Source organism: Melanostigma gelatinosum, assembly GCF_949748355.1.
Source record: "Melanostigma gelatinosum genome assembly, chromosome: 10".
Taxonomy (NCBI): Eukaryota; Metazoa; Chordata; class Actinopteri; order Perciformes; family Zoarcidae; genus Melanostigma; species Melanostigma gelatinosum.
In genome coordinates, this window is record NC_136643.1 from 26339329 (window position 1) to 26357618 (window position 18290).

The 18290-nt window shown below is 48.6% G+C and overlaps 1 protein-coding gene across 2 annotated transcripts in view; it reads left to right on the top strand.

Moving 5' to 3' along the window:
• sema5ba (sema domain, seven thrombospondin repeats (type 1 and type 1-like), transmembrane domain (TM) and short cytoplasmic domain, (semaphorin) 5Ba) overlaps positions 1-18290 on the top strand; it is a 127518-nt gene that overhangs the window by 31611 nt on the left and 77617 nt on the right. For both annotated transcript variants that reach the window (XM_079277439.1, XM_079277440.1), the window contains exon 2: positions 6369-6580. In XM_079277439.1, coding sequence (XP_079133565.1) covers positions 6403-6580 — 178 coding nt within the window. In that variant the 5' untranslated portion in view covers positions 6369-6402. The remainder of the gene's footprint in view (positions 1-6368; positions 6581-18290) is intronic.

Below are 18290 nucleotides of genomic sequence, written 5' to 3' on the forward strand. Positions count from 1 at the left end.
CAGTACATGCTTAACAGTTGTCCACTGCTCTTCTGTCGGCTCACTGAAATGCTGTGACAGTCTGCTTACAACAAAGCTCAGATCAGGTTTGGTGCATGAGGTTAGGTAGATTAGGCTACCCACTGCCTCTCTGTATTTTCTGGGGTCACCTAGCTTCTCATCAGTGTAATGCAGCTTTGGTTCACAAGGTGTTGACCTGGGCTTACAATCCTGCATATTAAACCTGTCAAGCAGCTTGTCAACATAGCTCTGCTGTGACATGGTCACACATCCATTACACTGGTCAAAAGTGATACCAAGAAAATTCTTCAGTCTGCCCAAATCTTTCATCTGGAACTTCACAGCAAGCATCTTTTTTACTGCTTTTAAAGCACTCTCATCACTGGCTGCAATAACCAGGTCATCAACCCAGATCAGTAGGATCACCTTGTCATGTTCCGTTTCTCTCTCATAAACACAGTGATCGGCTGGATTCTGTACAAACATATTTTCACATAGATAGTCATGCAACATTATGTTCCAGTTTCTACCTGATTGTTTAAGCCCATATAGTGACTTCTTTAGTCTACACACCATCTTCCCATTTGTCTGAGATTTTACATCATAACCCTCTGGCTGTTCCATGTAAATCTCACAATCAATTGGTGCATGTAAGTAGGCGGTTTTAACATCCATCTGATGCAGGATCAGATCCTCCTGGGCAGCTTTCTGCATCAACACTCTCACACTAGTCAGGTCGGCAGTAGGAGAAAACGTTTCTCCATAATCTACACCCATCCGTTGACTGTATCCCTTGGCTACATAGCGGGCCTTGTACTTGTCAGATCCATCAACATTGGTTTTGAGAGTATACACCCATCTACCCCCCACTGCTTTCTTGCCCTCAGGTAAGGTGGTCAGAGTAAATGTGTTGTTATCCCTCAGTGCCTTCATCTCCTCATCCATTGCATCTATCCACTTACTTGAGTTGGATGAAGACACAGCATCTCTGAACGTCTGTGGTACATTACAAACCATCCTGTAGCAATAATCAATGTTGATCTGAGCCTGATCACTCTCTATCCCATAGAAGTCTGGCCTCCTCCTCTCTCTAGCAGGGTATCTCCGTGGAGACTGGGATTCGGGCTTGACTCCACCTGTCTGTAGGCCTATCTGGCTTGGACCTGGCCTAGCTTCTGGGATGTCGTTCTGCTCGGGTTTGTCAGGGTCAGGTCTGGTTGCGTTAGACTGCACACCAGTGTCATCGTCGGACATGTCATCAGTCTGCTGTCCCTCAACACAGGACATGAACCTCACCAGTCGGTGCTTCATCACCTTCCTGCTGTCAGGGTAGTAGACCATATAGGCTGGACTGTTCTTGTCATAACCAACGAAGATGCCCTTGTCAGACCTTGACTCTAGCTTCTTCCTGTCCTGCCTGTAGGCGTAACATACAGTACCAAACTTCTGCATCCTGGAGACATTAGGTCTCCTTCCTGTCAGCATAAAGTAAGGTGTCTCTCTAGTGCGGTTGTTGAAACATCTATTCCTCACCACTGCTGCTGTCTGGACCGCATACGGCCATAGCTCCTTGGCTAACTGGCTCTCCAAGAGCATACATCTCGCCATGTCAAAAAGGGTTCTCCAGTTACGCTCAGCAGTGCCATTCTGGTGTGGTGAGTATGGTGCTGATCTTTCATGTCTGATTCTATTCCTACGCAGTAGAGCTTGGTAACCCTGCCCTGTGAACTCTGTACCATTGTCAGACCTGATACACTTCACTTTCCCATATGGGGCTGTGTCGGCTAGAAACCTCTCTGTGGCTTCTACAGTGTCCCTCTTGTACTTTAGATAGTACACAAACACTGCACTTGAATAGTCGTCAGTAAAGGAAAGTGCATACCTATACCCTTCCTTGGACTCTGGGTCAATGGGGCCTGACAAGTCAGTGTGAACCAGCTCTAAGGCTGATTTGGCCCTCACATCAGGCTTCCTGTTTCTGCTCTGAGTGAACTTGCCCTGAGTACACACTTCACATATCATGGGTTTGGACGCTTTACCCCTGATTGACATTCCATCCACAACATTCTCTAACTTCATGACATCATCAAAATTACAGTGCCCCAAAATCTCGTGCCACGTCTGAATATCATGACAGCTCATACATTGATCATCACAGTCATCGTTTACTGACACAGTAGGCAAATAGAACAGTCTGTTATGCTCATAAATGAGGAAGCGCGTACCGTCTCTATACTGCAAGACGTTTTCTCCTTCCTTGAAGATCACCGTTGCCCCACGATAAGTTGCAGCTCTCACGGAGAAGATGTCTTGGGGATACGAGGGGATGTACAGCGCCTGCTTCAGTGTGGTACTGAGGTGCCGCCCCCTGCTGTCGATCAGACACACCTCGGCGTCTCCTCTGCGCTCCGCGACCCCCGTGCAGCTTGTGCCATCGGCCAGCTCCACGCAGTGCGTCTCGGACTGGAATCGGTCATCGAAGTTCTTGAACTTCGCCAGGTCAGTGATGATATGCGCCGTCGCACCGGTGTCCACCATCAAGCCCTTTCTGGTGACACCGCTTCCTGGCTCGCTGGTCACCAGCTTGAACACGAAGGTGTTGTCATCCATCTCCTCGGACACTCCACGCGCGTTGTCCCGCTGCCACTGTCGCCATCCTCCTCGCCGTCCGGTACTCTCGCCCTGGCCGTACCACTGTTGACCACGCTGACAGTCTCTTACCTTGTGACCTCTCTGGCCACAACGGAAACACACAATGTCCCCGCTCTCGGTGCTGCGTGCACCTGCGCCTGCTGGGGCAGCCCTCCTTGGATGCGCCTGGGCCCTCATGACATTGTCGTCGGCCGCAGCTGTGCGCATACCTTCAGTGCTCTCATAACTGCGCAACTTAGTCTTGAACTCCGCAAAAGAGAGAGTCTCATAACTTTGAGTGATAAAAATGGAAAAAGGCTTAAATGAGTCTGGCAGCCCCTTCAAAATCATTGCAACCAATAGTCCATCGCTTAAAACCTCTCCAGCATTACGCAGCGCTGTGATCGAAATCTCAGCACGTATGACATAGTCAGTCACACTCTCACTACTCATCTTTTGCAAAGAAGTCAGTTCTGTATACAGGCATACAATGCGGGGCTTACCCTTGCCTGCATAATAGTCACGCAAAATCCTGAGCGCTCCACGCCCGTCATCCGCTGCCTCTCGCATGACCAGAGACAAACTTTTGTCATCAAGGAATTGGATCAGTTCCGCGTACGCTTCCGCGTTCTTCGCCGCATCCTCAGCCAGTGCGTTTTCTTCTGCGCCATCGGCGGGCTGATTCAAAATGGTGTCCTTCAGTTTCTGCAACCGCAGATGTCCCAAAAACTTTGTCTCCCACAGTTCATAGTTCTTTTCGTCCCCATTAAAAACAAGACGAGACCAACGTGAACTCGTATGTCCGCTCATGGTGCTGGCACTCCAATCCGTGAGATACGCACACAAGCAAATGTCTCTCAGTGGCTACTCACGCCGGATATCTCTTCGCACAAACGTCTAACGCATCTGGGCCCATAACCTGTTCTGCAGAGCTTGACTAGAGATATACCGACTCAACACATTTAAACCTGGGAGAAAAAACAACCTGCAGCCACTGGGTCAAGTTCTGAGAAAACACGTATTTTATTCTGCGCAGGTGCATCAGCTTAAATAGACAGTCACATGACACACTCACACCTGAAATGCATTGGCAATAATTGGGAGCACAATCAGTTGCTTCAATTAACACTCTACGACTAAACTTTTATTCCTCTACGACTAAACTTTTATTCCCCTACGACTAAACTTTTAGTCCCTTACGACTAAACTTTTATTCCCCTACGACTAAACTTTTAGTCCCTTACGACTAAACTTTTATTCCCCTACGACTAAACTTTTAGTCCCTTACGACTAAACTTTTATTCCTCTACGACTAAACTTTTATTACCTTACGACTAAACTTTTATTCCTCTACGACTAAACTTTTATTCCCCTACGACTAAACTTTTATTCCCTTACGACTAAACTTTTATTCCTCTACGACTAAACTTTTATTCCTCTACGACTAAACTTTTATTCCCTTACGACTAAACTTTTATTCCTCTACGACTAAACTTTTATTCCTCTAAGACTAAACTTTTATTCCCCTACGACTAAACTTTTATTCCCTTACGACTAAACTTTTATTCCTCTACGACTAAACTTTTAGTCCCCTACGACTAAACTTTTATTCCTATGACAAGGAAAAAGGAGTGAAAATCCTTCTTCCTCCTCCGCAAACAGCATGTCTGTCCTCACTGATCACAAAGTTATTGACACGGAGACGTGCCTGGACATCTGTTAGTCCAATCCCACGCAGGTACTCTGTCAGTCACACTTTTAGAATGGACTCGTTGCATCCGGCAGGATGGGACTGACTGACTCAGCGTTTCGGAGACAGCTCACCCACAGGTATATGGATCGTACCGGCTGCTCGCTGACAAACTTGTTACTCCAGAACACAGCGGGACGGAGGGAATTGGATGGAGTACCTATCAGGCCTCTTTGAAGAGGTCTGGTACAAAAACACACACATCATAGGAGTGTGTGTGTGTGTGTGTGTGTGTGTGTGTGTGTGTGTGTGTGTGTCAGTTCTGCCCACTGGCTGTGACCCAGTATGGAGTCTTCCAGCTGGATTGTTCCAGTTTTCACAGCTGTGTGTGTGTGTTTGAGAGCATGGCATGACTTTCTGCAGAATGTTTTGACATCTGCGTACCGACCTCGTCCCATACGCTTTACTCTGTGTGAAGATAAGATGTGAGTCTTGGAGTCACGACCTCCTGCTCTCAGTCCAGCTCTTTGTTACACTAATGAGAGGATTTGTAAAGTCAGTCTGTGACTTTCAGGATTTCAGTGATTTAATGTGAATTAAGCAGCTGTCTGCTCTCCTGTGGATGACGGGGTTTCATTCACAGGTATCAGACGAGCAGCAATAAGGCAGATGAGCTGGTCGTTGGGCTGGAAGACAAAGAAGAGACGAGATCAGGAATCGGCTGCAGAGTTTGAATTCTCTTCTGCTGAACGAGCTCAAGGTGTGTTTAATCAGAGGGGGAGAGGTGTGCGCTGCAGGTAGAACAGCTCTGTGAACATCAGGCTGCAGCAGTGGAGCGTGTGCAGAGAGGACGGTAGGTTTTCTACTCTTCAGTTCTTTGGTGAGCGGTTGTTTGAATGTAAAATAGATATTAGAGAGAGAATTGTGACCTGTTGAACCTTTTTGTTTTTATACGATAAGTACAACTCTGTGTTGGAACATCTCTAATGAGGCCTTAACAGATAGATGAGCCTGTATGTGGTGAGATCAGAACAATCAGGTGTTCAGGGGTCGAACACAAGCTCTCTATGAAGATTCACGGACACAACGAGAAGCCTCAGAGACCTGAAACGGATGCGTTCGCCTCTAAGAACTGGACTTCCTGGATCGTATTTCAGCTGCATTGTTTAACCATTGATCCCTGAAACCTGAGCGACTTGGTGGAATAGTTCCACCTGTTTCAGCGGCTCGGGGCCCGCTGACTCCACAGCGGTCTGTGCGTTTGCCTAATTGGTCAGCAGCTGTAGTGAAAGAGGGATAATTGATTTTGGGGCAAGATGGTGGATGTGCAACTCAACCGAGCTAATAATTAGTTGTTGATCGTAGCGTTAGCGATGAGAAACACCAGAGACGTGTAGAAACCTCCGGGCCAAAGCTCTCCGGTCTTCTTTAATCTGCTGAAATGATATTTCACCTCGCTGAGCTAACGGATGATGAACTGAAGGTTTCAGCTCAGCACCGTGGACTCGTATGTCATGAGTGGAGAGATTGCATTCAGCGCTGGCTGGGCTTAGATAAGCACGCGGAGGTCAGAGGATGACTGCGCATCATTCACGTGTTGATAAGCGTCGCACACGTGCAGTAAGAACACTTTGTGTGCACAGGAAGCTTCTGCAAACGTTATTCCCTTTAAGAGCCGCACGATTCTGCTTCATCGACTCGTGGAAGCTTCCGCCTCATCGAACTGCGTTCAGATTTTAATCGGCCAGTAAACGAAGCCTTAAAGTTTAATTGCACTTTTGAAATGATGATCTGTGAGGTCGGAGGTTTGTTCTTGTCTCTCTCTCTTTGGTGCTCATCTTCTCTTGCAGCCTCCCTCTCCTTACCTAACATCCTCGCCTTCATCCCACGGATTCATACCGAAGTGTTGCACCTTTCTGTTCTCTTGCTGTTCCTCTGTGCTGCACGAAGCCCGCGGGAATAGAAAGTTGGAGAGCAGAACTGATGCTGCAGTGACTCAGAGAGAGAGAGGTGTAAAAGATGTTGCGTTGTCTGTTTCCTCCTGCAGCTGCATCCCAGAGGCCAGAGGAGAGGTCATCACCATGACGGCGTCCTCGCAGGACTCCGCCCCCTCGTCTGTGGCCGGCCTCTTCCTCCTCCTCCTCCTCGTCCCGGCCGTCGTCACGCAGGACGCCGCCGTCCCGACGACCCCGCTGCTGTTCGACCCGCTGACCCAACCGGAGTGCAGCAAGAAGGAACACCCAAAGGTCTCCATCCAAGGTGAGAGGTCACCACCTCTTCCAGCATGTTTACACGGACACAAGAGGAGGCAGCTCATCAGACGGTAGATTTATTCAACATCGCTCTTCTTCACAGCACAGAGCGTCGACATTTCATCTCATTTATTTATTCATCTCTTTCACTTGACGTCGACTTTGTTCTCCAGTCGAAGCTTCAACACATGACCACTGTTACAGAAGCCGCATTTACAATCTGGATATTTTACGGTTATGGAGGTATATTAACAACATAATGGGTAATTCTGTGTTTTTACTTTAAGTTGAATCATGAGATGCGTTTATCTCAGAGATCTGAATTCGGAGCTGGGAATAAAGTCACACCTGAGTCGACTGTTTTCTCCAGACAGATATTAGACATTAGGTATTATTAGAAGTAAGAGTTCGGAGTTGGCCGTGTTACAACATTAAACCCGTTCAGTCTTTTTTACTTCATGGAAGTTAATTGTTACATTTTGGGTCTCCGTCAGAAAGCTGCAGCTGATTCAGAACGCTGCAGCTCGAGTCCTCACTAAGACCAGGAGGGTGGATCACATCACTCCAGTTCTGAGGTCTTTGCACTGGCTTCCTGTCCAACAAAGAATTGACTTTAAAATGCTGCTGTTGGTTTACAAAGCACTGAATGGTTTAGGGCCAAAATACATCTCTGATCTGCTGCTACCTTATGAACCATCCCGACCCCTCAGGTCGTCTGGGACCGGTCTACTTCCTGTTCCCAGAGTCAGAACTAAACATGGAGAAGCAGCGTTCAGTGTTTCTGCTCCACATATCTGGAACAAAGTCCCAGAAAGCTGCAGGTCTGCTGAGACCCTCAGCTCATTTAAATCAAGATTGAAGACTTTTCTGTTTGCTGCTGCCTTTAATTGAACCACATTCAATTCATATATGAATCAATTTCCTGCATTTCTGCATTTTACTACTGCATTTTATTTCTTACACTGTTTTTTAATGTTTTAATGAATGTTCTTATTGTTTTAATGAATGTTTTTAATTGTTTTTAAATCTCCTTTTATTTTGCCTTATGTTTGATGCTTTTAATGGTTTTATGTGAAGCACTTTGAATTACCTTGTTGTTGAAATGTGCTGTACAAATAAACTTGCCTTGCCTAAAAAAGGTCTTATTCAGCCATCGGTTGTACGTAGCTCCGCCCTCTTGTGTCACTTCTGGCTGCAAAAAAACAAGATGGCGACGACCAAAATGCCGACCTCGAGGCCTCAAAACATCAGTCCACAAACCGATGGGTGATTCACACCCAAACATGTTCTCTGGAAATTACAGGTGAAGCTACAGGCGAAGTTACAGGCGACGTTACAGGCGACGTTATAGGTGAAGTTATAGGTGAAGTTATAGGTGAAGTTATAGGTGAAGCTACAGGTGATCAGTTGGAGACGGAAGCAGAAGTTATGGAGTTGATTCTAAAAGAAGCCGCAGAATGAATCCAACATCTTGTGAGAATACAAGAGAATGAAGCTCGACTTCAGTCGTGGTTTGGGATCTCTCTCATCTCCTCCGTGAGTTTTTAGAACGGGGTCAATGCAGCTAACGATTGCTCTCATGCATCTAAAGGGACGGACAGAAACACATGCTGCTTCTCACGGAAACAGAATAACAGCTTTCATAAACACAGCGCAGCAGTCAAGCCCTCAGCGGCGAGCAGCTACAGAGCAAAGAGGACAAGATAGAAAAGAGTGTGTGGAATAATGGCGCTCTCTATCTCGCCCCTCCATCTGCACCGTGGGCCAAGAATACCAGGTCTTCCTCACGGCGTGCGGTGGAGCGGAGCAGGTTTATTTTGGGGGGGGGGGGGGGGGGGCTGAACAGATACGGCACGATGAAAAGTAAACACGCACACAATAGCTGTTTATTTTTGAATGGGGCTGTTTGTGTTGCTGCTGCCGGGAGCTGACTGAGGTTGGAGGCTGGTGGGGACAGGTGGCCAGAAGGTTCTCTTGTGATTAGAAATATACCAAAAAGCCATATTGTAGACATTTCCTCAAGGCTTTCCAGGCCTCCCTCTGTGCTCCAGGGTCTGAACTCTGGCTCATGGAAGTCAAGTGCTCTGTGCCATTTGGTCTCGGCTCTGCTGGACTTTTTTTAATCGACAGAACCTGGTGGAAATATCGTTCACCAACAACGCGAGCTGCGGCCTCGGCCTCCGCCCGGCTTCACCCACCAGGCCTCCAGATGTCCCGATTAGCAGGCGTGGAGCCGGAGAGCAGAGCAGTAATGTGAAGGCAGCCGCACAATGAAGGTGTCGGCGAGAGCCTGAGGTTAGCTTCTGTGATTGATGAGCGTTCTGTTGAGGCGCTGCCGCGGTCACCTGGAGGAGAAGACTCGAGTGAGCGGTGTGTGTTTGTGTGTTCGGTTGCTTTTTGTTCCACTGGAGCGTTGGTTCTGAATTCAACCCGGCCTCCGTCCTCACAGCTCTGAGCGGTTCTGCTTCGGCTCCACGGACTCAGACCTGCATCTTGTCATTTGTTTGGGGCGAATGAAGTGATGCATCGATCACTGTGACTGCTTCAGGTCTGTGGGCAGACGATTCACCCTGAAGCTCTCGCTCTACTTTGTTCTAGAACAACTTAGTGCAATCTGAAAATGAAAAGCATCAGTCATGACGGAGCGTTCTGAGAGTCTGTTAACCATGATGGATGTCTGGGGATCACTGGACTGATCACTTTCATTTTCTCTTTTCAAATAGCTTCATCAAATATGCACTCTGAGTATTTTTCATCAGAGTACGTTGACATATCTTCAGAGTACAGAGTACTGAACACAGAGTACAGAGTACAGAGTACAGAGTACTGAGCACAGAGTACTGAGCACAGAGTACTGAGCACAGAGTACTGAGCACAGAGTACTGAGTGCTGAACACAGAGTGCTGAACACAGAGTACAGAGTGCTGAACACAGATACAGAGTGCTGAACACAGAGTGCTGAACACAGAGTACAGAGCACAGAGTACTGAGTGCTGAACACAGAGTGCTGAACACAGAGTGCTGAACACAGAGTACAGAGCACAGAGTACTGAGCACAGAGTACTGAGTGCTGAACACAGAGTGCTGAACACAGAGTACAGAGTGCTGAACACAGATACAGAGTGCTGAACACAGAGTGCTGAACACAGAGTACAGAGCACAGAGTACAGAGTGCTGAACACAGAGTACAGAGTGCTGAACACAGAGTGCTGAACACAGAGTACAGAGCACAGAGTACTGAGTACAGAGCACTGAGCACAGAGTACTGAACACAGAGTGCTGAACACAGAGTACAGAACACAGAGCACTGAACACAGAGTACAGAGCACTGAGCACAGAGCACTGAGCACAGAGCGCTGAACACAGAGTACAGAGCACAGAGCACTGAGCACAGAGTACTGAACACAGAGTGCTGAACACAGAGTACAGAACACAGAGCACTGAACACAGAGTACTGAACACAGAGTACAGAGCACTGAGCACAGAGCACTGAGCACAGAGCGCTGAACACAGAGTACAGAGCACAGAGTACAGAGCACAGAGTACAGAGCACTGAGCACAGAGTACTGAACACAGAGTGCTGAACACAGAGTACAGAACACAGAGCACTGAGCACAGAGTACTGAGTGCTGAACACAGAGTACAGAGCACAGAGTACAGAGCACAGAGCACAGAGCACTGAGCACAGAGCGCTGAACACAGAGTACAGAGCACTGAGCACAGAGCACTGAGCACAGAGTGCTGAACACAGAGTACAGAACACTGAGCACAGAGCGCTGAGCACAGAGCGCTGAACACAGAGTACAGAGCACAGAGTACAGAGCACAGAGTACAGAGCACAGAGTACAGAGCACTGAGCACAGAGTGCTGAACACAGAGTACAGAACACAGAGCACTGAGCACAGAGTACTGAACACAGAGTACAGAGCACTGAGCACAGAGCACTGAGCACAGAGCGCTGAACACAGAGTACAGAGCACTGAGCACAGAGCACTGAGCACAGAGCGCTGAACACAGAGTACAGAGCACTGAGCACAGAGCACAGAGCACTGAGCACAGAGTACAGAGCACTGAGCACAGAGCGCTGAACACAGAGTACAGAGCACTGAGCACAGAGCACTGAGCACAGAGCGCTGAACACAGAGTACAGAGCACAGAGCACAGAGCACTGAGCACAGAGTACAGAGCACAGAGTACAGAGCACAGAGCACAGAGCACTGAGCACAGAGCGCTGAACACAGAGTACAGAGCACTGAGCACAGAGCGCTGAGCACAGAGCGCTGAACACAGAGTACAGAGCACAGAGTACAGAGCACAGAGTACAGAGCACTGAGCACAGAGTACTGAACACAGAGTGCTGAACACAGAGTACAGAACACAGAGCACTGAGCACAGAGTACTGAACACAGAGTACAGAGCACTGAGCACAGAGCACTGAGCACAGAGCGCTGAACACAGAGTACAGAGCACTGAGCACAGAGCACTGAGCACAGAGCGCTGAACACAGAGTACAGAGTACAGAGCACTGAGCACAGAGCACTGAGCACAGAGCACTGAGCACAGAGCACTGAGCACTGAGCACAGAGCACAGAGCACTGAGCACAGAGTACAGAGCACTGAGTACTGAGCACTGAGCACTGAGCACAGAGCACTGAGCACAGAGCACTGAGCACAGAGTACTGAGCACTGAGCACAGAGCACTGAGCACAGAGCACTGAGCACAGAGCACTGAGCACAGAGCGCTGAACACAGAGTACAGAGCACAGAGTACAGAGTACAGAGCACTGAGCACAGAGCACTGAGCACAGAGCGCTGAACACAGAGTACTGAGCACAGAGTACAGAGCACTGAGCACAGAGCACTGAGCACAGAGCACTGAGCACAGAGCGCTGAACACAGAGTACAGAGCACAGAGTACAGAGCACAGAGCACTGAGCACAGAGCGCTGAACACAGAGTACAGAGCACAGAGTACAGAGCACTGAGCACAGAGCACTGAGCACAGAGCGCTGAACACAGAGTACAGAGCACAGAGTACAGAGCACAGAGTACAGAGCGCTGAGTACAGAGCGCTGAGCACAGAGCGCTGAACACAGAGTACAGAGTACAGAGTACAGAGTACAGAGCACAGAGTACAGAGCGCTGAGCACAGAGCGCTGAACACAGAGCACAGAGTACAGAGCACAGAGTACAGAGCACTGAGCACAGAGCGCTGAACACAGAGTACTGAGCACAGAATACTGAACACAGAGTACAGAGTACTGAGCACAGAGTACTGAACACAGAGTACAGAGTACTGAACACAGAGTACTGAACACAGAGTACTGAACACAGAGCACTGAACACAGAGTACTGAACACAGAGTACTGAACACAGAGCACTGAACACAGAGCACTGAACACAGAGCACTGAACACAGAGCACTGAACACAGAGCACTGAACACAGAGCACTGAACACAGAGCACTGAACACAGAGCACTGAACACAGAGCACTGAACACAGAGTACTGAACACAGAGTACTGAACACAGAGTACTGAGCAGGTAGTGAACAGGGACACGTTGCTCTGAGAGCGCTGAGTGAACGTAAACAGATGAACAATGAGCAGAAACTCACTTTAATCTTAACTCTTTAAAACGAACTGCTTCAGAGATTAACAGTAAAGGTTGAACTAGATCAACGAGTTGAAGTCATTTAGAAAAATAGATACAATTGTGCAATTAAGTCCAGCATATGAACTGTGAAATTAATATTGAAAATTGTTACAAAATTACATTTTGCAGGTTCATAGCAATAGAAGCTGGTCTGTATGAATAAAGTGCTTTATGTTCATATGTTAAATGTCCCTCGCGAGTCTCATACTAATGATTTCATCTTGCACACACATGATGTCTCACCCACACTGTCACAAACACCGTGTGACGGGACATCAACACTGTAGCTGACAGCCGTGATGAGTCCAGAGCGTCCACTGGCCCTCACAGCATCTTCACAAGCTGCTCATCCAGATCACCTGCCGGCCTTCTTTCATGCCGACCACGCCACAGGTGCAGAGCGGGAATAATAACGGCATTAGAACCACGTAACCCCCCCCCCCACACACACACACACACACACAGCTCATGGCCTGGATGGATGGTACCGGCTCGCAGCATGAGGCCGTGGGTCTGATAAGAGCGTGACATGAGGGCAGCGAGTGGAACGCTCGGAATCTAGATATGAGTCTGTTTTTGAGGATTTATGGAGTCGGCTGTGCATTATGTTATGAGGCCCAGAGAACTCTGTGTGTGTGTGTGTGTGTGTGTGTGTGTGTGTGTGTGTGTGTGTGTGTGTGTGTGTGTGTGTGTGTGTGTGTGTGTGTGTGTGTGTGTGTGTGTGTGTGTGTGTGTGTGTGTGTGAGATAAACTCTGCCCCTTCATCACACCCAGTGCAGCAATATCCATGAAGGCAACAAGATGCTTCATGAGGGAGCATGAGTATAAAGTAATGGTTGGAGGAGGAGGAGGAGGAGGAGGAGGAGGAGGAGGAGGGTTTGGTGTACAGGGACACGAGACGTCCATCTGTCGTTGTGTCCGTCAGGATGACAACAGTAATTCAAGCTGATGTTGATTTGTGTGTGAAGTCATTGGAGCTGACCGTGATGCGGTAACTGAACCTGAATAAGTTGTTCTGTTCTGTAAAAGACGGAGCTCTCGTGTCCCTGTACACAAAACACTGATATATTGCATTTCGTGACTATTTCCCAAAGTGCCGGGGATTGTGTTGGACGATCATCTGTGTCGTCTGAAGCGAGACGAAGAAGAAGAGAAACTGCTGATGTTGCTCATTTATTGTTTCCAAATCTTGTCTTTTCCATTTTCCTTTGAAAGCCTCTCTCCTTCATTCTTCACGCTCCTCGTCTTCACTCTCTCTTCATCTCTCCGTCACCTCGTGTCTCTCAGCCTGCTCTCTGCTGTGCTCTGTAACGGAGTATTGCTCTTTGCACGGTGCTCGTGTGTCGTCCATGGTCTGATGGTGTTGTCGTTTAGCCGCCGTGTCTCTGTCTCAAGGGCTCCTGAGCAGCAGCAGAGCGATGGCCCTGAAGACGCCAACGTTCACTTCAGAAGAGAAAGTATTCCCCGCGCTGTTTCTGATCTTATTTTCCACTTTGCGCCGCTCCTCGGGTTCCCTCCTCGTTATGTGATTCCGCTGGTGGTCCTAATTGGAGCGGCGCTATCGGAGCTGTTGTGCAGCTGAATGGAGTTCAGCGTGCTGCCGGCCTCTCACCCGCTGATGGCATGTCAGGATACGTGATGCTGGCCCCAGAGAGATGGAGGCCATCACAGAATAGAAACCGTTTAAAGGCTTTATTGCTGCTGGAACGGGGCAGAGTGCTTCTCTGAGTCCGTCTCCCGCCTCCTTTCAGACGTCGTGTAAACGCATTGCTGATTCTAAATGTGCCGTGTTTGAATAAGCCCCCGAGCTACTTTCACACGGACATTTCACTTGAATGTTGCCTGGATTGAATCCCGTCAGTTAAATGCGGCGGCACCTCGTTGAGTGATTCTAAAACTTCCTCGCACTCTTCTCTGCTCCGATCACGACTTCCCACGAGGTGACTTGTGTTCAAAGGGTTCAAAGCAGAGATGGAAGAAGTAGACGTCACTCGTTGGTTTGTGGACTGATGCTTTGAAACCTTGAGTTTGGCGATTTCGTCGTCGCCATCTTGTTTTTCTGCAACCAGTGAACAGGAAGTGACCATATATGGACTGAGCAGTGACGTAGAGACGCCGTACGTCTCTGGTGTCGACCTGTCAATCAGCGTGTAGCCCCGCCCTAAAGCATCCCCTGCTTTATGGTCTGTGTGACTCTAAATGGACCATCATGCACTAAATGAACATCATGCTGTATTGAAGAAGACTTGAAACTAGAGATTGAGACATAAACTCATGTTTACAATGTTTACTGAGGGAATAAATCAAGAGAGAAGTAGAGTCATTTCCTATAGACTTCTATACAACCAGAGGAGTCGCCCCCTGGTGGACACTAGAGAGAATGCAGGTTCTGAGACACATCCAGGCTTTACTCTGCAGAAGCGGATGTTGCTGCCTGGTTCAAAGTCTTGCTGCACACTGTCATACATTCAATTAAGTATTTCTCATTCACAATGTAAAGAGAATCAGTTGAATAACTTAGAGGTTCAATGAGCATCAATAATCTTCTGACTCGTAGAAGTGTGTAGTGGTGTCAGAGAGAACCTGCAACCGTCTGCTTCTGACGTCAACTTCCATAAAAACTGAGCGACCAGTTGTCCCATTAGAATCACGCACCTGAGAGGAAGCTATGAGAACTGGCAGACACACGTTCGTCTTCTTGCTTTTTCTCAGAACATTTAGTTTGTACGCACTCAGAGCTCGTCTTCTTCATCTGTGGAGGCTCAGAGCTCGTCCTCTTCATCTGTGGAGGCTCAGAGCTCGTCCTCTTCATCTGTGGAGGCTCAGAACTCGTCCTCTTCATCTGTGGAGGCTCAGAGCTCGTCCTCTTCATCTGTGGAGGCTCAGAGCTCGTCCTCTTCATCTGTGGAGGCTCAGAGCTCGTCTTCTTCATCTGTGGAGGCTCAGAACTCGTCCTCTTCATCTGTGGAGGCTCAGAGCTCGTCTTCTTCATCTGTGGAGGCTCAGAGCTCGTCCTCTTCATCTGTGGAGGCTCAGAGCTCGTCCTCTTCATCTGTGGAGGCTCAGAGCTCGTCCTCTTCATCTGTGGAGGCTCAGAGCTCGTCCTCTTCATCTGTGGAGGCTCAGAACTCGTCCTCTTCATCTGTGGAGGCTCAGAGCTCGTCCTCTTCATCTGTGGAGGCTCAGAGCTCGTCCTCTTCATCTGTGGAGGCTCAGAGCTCGTCTTCTTCATCTGTGGAGGCTCAGAACTCGTCCTCTTCATCTGTGGAGGCTCAGAGCTCGTCCTCTTCATCTGTGGAGGCTCAGAGCTCGTCTTCTTCATCTGTGGAGGCTCAGAGCTCGTCTTCTTCATCTGTGGAGGCTCAGAACTCGTCCTCTTCATCTGTGGAGGCTCAGAGCTCGTCCTCTTCATCTGTGGAGGCTCAGAGCTCGTCCTCTTCATCTGTGGAGGCTCAGAGCTCGTCCTCTTCATCTGTGGAGGCTCAGAACTCGTCCTCTTCATCTGTGGAGGCTCAGAGCTCGTCCTCTTCATCTGTGGAACATCACAGATATCTGTGTTTGAACACACAAGTTCTTACTTCACAGCAGGCTGGGTGATTGGTGCGTGACAATCAACACTCAACAGTATAAGACATCATTCAGAGATAGAAAATATTAAAATTGACTCCAACATATGTCAAAGACATGAGAGTAGATTAAAGCAGTGTGTTAATGGAGAGGAGCTGTGTGGTGACTCTGTGCTGAGGAGGTCCGTGTCTGAGTCGGCGGTGGTCCTGGTCTGTGCTGATGAACTGCAGACGGGACTAAAGGAGCTCGAGGTCTTGGTCCTGACGTCACCACGACTCTCCCTCTGTTTCTGAGCGACTCGCTCACCTTTCTGTCCGTTCTACAGCACGACTGCCGGCCTCTCGGCGGCCTGTCGCTGCTTTGGCTGCTGCTTTTGTAAAAGCTGGCCGACATCTTTACCGGTTCCTGACCGAGAGGCTGTTGGCCTCCTGGCCCCGGCTCCATTCCTCCTGTGGCTGCTCAGGCTCTCCCCAGCTGAACCCCCCGACCCCCCTATCTGAGTCCAGTCGAGGAGGATGGAGGGATGAGGGGGAGAGAGGGACAATGCAGCCACAGTGACAATGGAAAGTTGGGAGAGTGGAGATCGTGAAGAACGGGACGGGGAGGAGACTGAAGGGCGAAGGAGAGCGACGCGAAAGGAGACGAACATGTCGTCCAGATGAGGCTGAGCTGTGAAAAACATCTGCGCTGCTGGGAAGCGTGTGCTCCTTCACAACTGAACAGCACAGATGTTTGTGGCTCGCAGCGCTGCCTCAGACGTGGGCTCTCAGGATTGTATGTAAATGTGTATATTGCAGTGGATTCATTCCTCTGCATCATTCAGACACAGTTGGTTGTTTTCCACACAGAATGTGAGCAGAATCCTCACAAAGAAAGAATATTGCTGACTGTATTCAGAGCAGTCATACAGTGTGTCTGCTGATTGACAGACTCGTCTGCCAGATGGCAGCCGGTCTGCGTGCGACCTGCTCCGTTAGCGGGTCTGGATCCACCACCTTGCCCTGAAGATGAGCCTTTTTAATATTGCCTATTTCCAGCAAGTCTTCTTCCCATTAAGGAGCCGTTGTGTTCCTGTTTCCTCCCCTGGAGGAAGGCGATGATAGACAGATCCGTCAGCATACGTGTCATTCACAGCTCATTAAACATGGCAGCGCTTCAGGGCGGAGCTCAACTCGATGGCTGATGATAACGATAGAACGTATAATACACTGGAGGATGCTCATGTCTCAACATTGTTTGTCACTTCAAACTCGTCAAACACCAACAAACTGTCTTTTCAAAATAAACTTCCAACACTTTACTTTTTTCTTTTGGTGAATTACGTACGCTTGTAATGTAACTTCAATGGCAACACTTCTCCATCTCTCTCCATCTCTTTATTCCTGCGTGACTTTGGCTCTCTGAATTATTACGTTACGATATTCATGAAATCTGACCCATCCCTGTATATAGGGAGTGTTCAGTGTCTCGCTCAGGGACACGTGACACGTCCCAGTCGAGGATCGAACCCTTGACCCTGCGGTTACCAGACAACCCTCTTAACCCAGTGAGCCACGGCGCCCCGATTAATCCATCTTAATTATTCTTGCGACCGATCAGAACCCGGCAGAAAATGTGAGAAAAGTTTAAAAGAGACTTTTTAAAGTCCAGGAGCAGCAGGAAGTGAGAAGACCTGCCAGCGCTCTGTGTAACTCGTCCTCTCTCAGTGTAAAACACTCACTTCTCCTTTGCTCGTCTGTTGCTTCTCTTTCCTTTGACTGTCCGGCTGCAGACGCCTGGAATGAACTCACAGAAGTAGAAAAGTTCACCGAGCAGCGCGGTCCAAGAACAACATCATTCAAACGTCAATGTAGTGACGAAGAGTCCTCCTCCGGGAACCGAAATGTCTTCACAACATGTAGAGAATGTCACGACAATCCATCCAACAGTTATGCTGTCGTGAGATAGATATATATATATATATATATATATATATATATATATATATATATATAAAATTCACTTATTACAGCTCTGACGGCTCAAATGTGTTCCACCTCAACTGTCACATTCTGCTTTCTATGGTAAATCAAAAGGTCACGCGTCTGCTTCATGCCCATTGTGTTGGATGTGGAACGTGAAGATCGACCTCGCAGCTCAGACACAGACGAGGTCGAAGCGTTTGGAGGGATTAGATGAAAGTAAGATTGGATCTTTATCGGAGCGCCAGCGTGAGGGAATCTCACGTTCCGTCAGCGGCCTCAGCGATGACGCTTCTGCGTGTTTGTTTTGTGCAGTCGTGCGTTGCTGTGACGGCTCTTCGTCCACACTCGGACCGGTCGGGTGTCGCTCCACTCGGCCCACGTGCTGCTGGTGCCAGCGGGGGAAGAAGCCCAATGTTTGAAACGGAAGAAGAAGAGATGGAAGGAGATAGAAAGGTGGTGATTTATGTCTGTGAGACAAAACGTCTCGGCCGCTGTCCTCCCCCTCTGGCAGCCACGGGCTGATGCATTCATCCG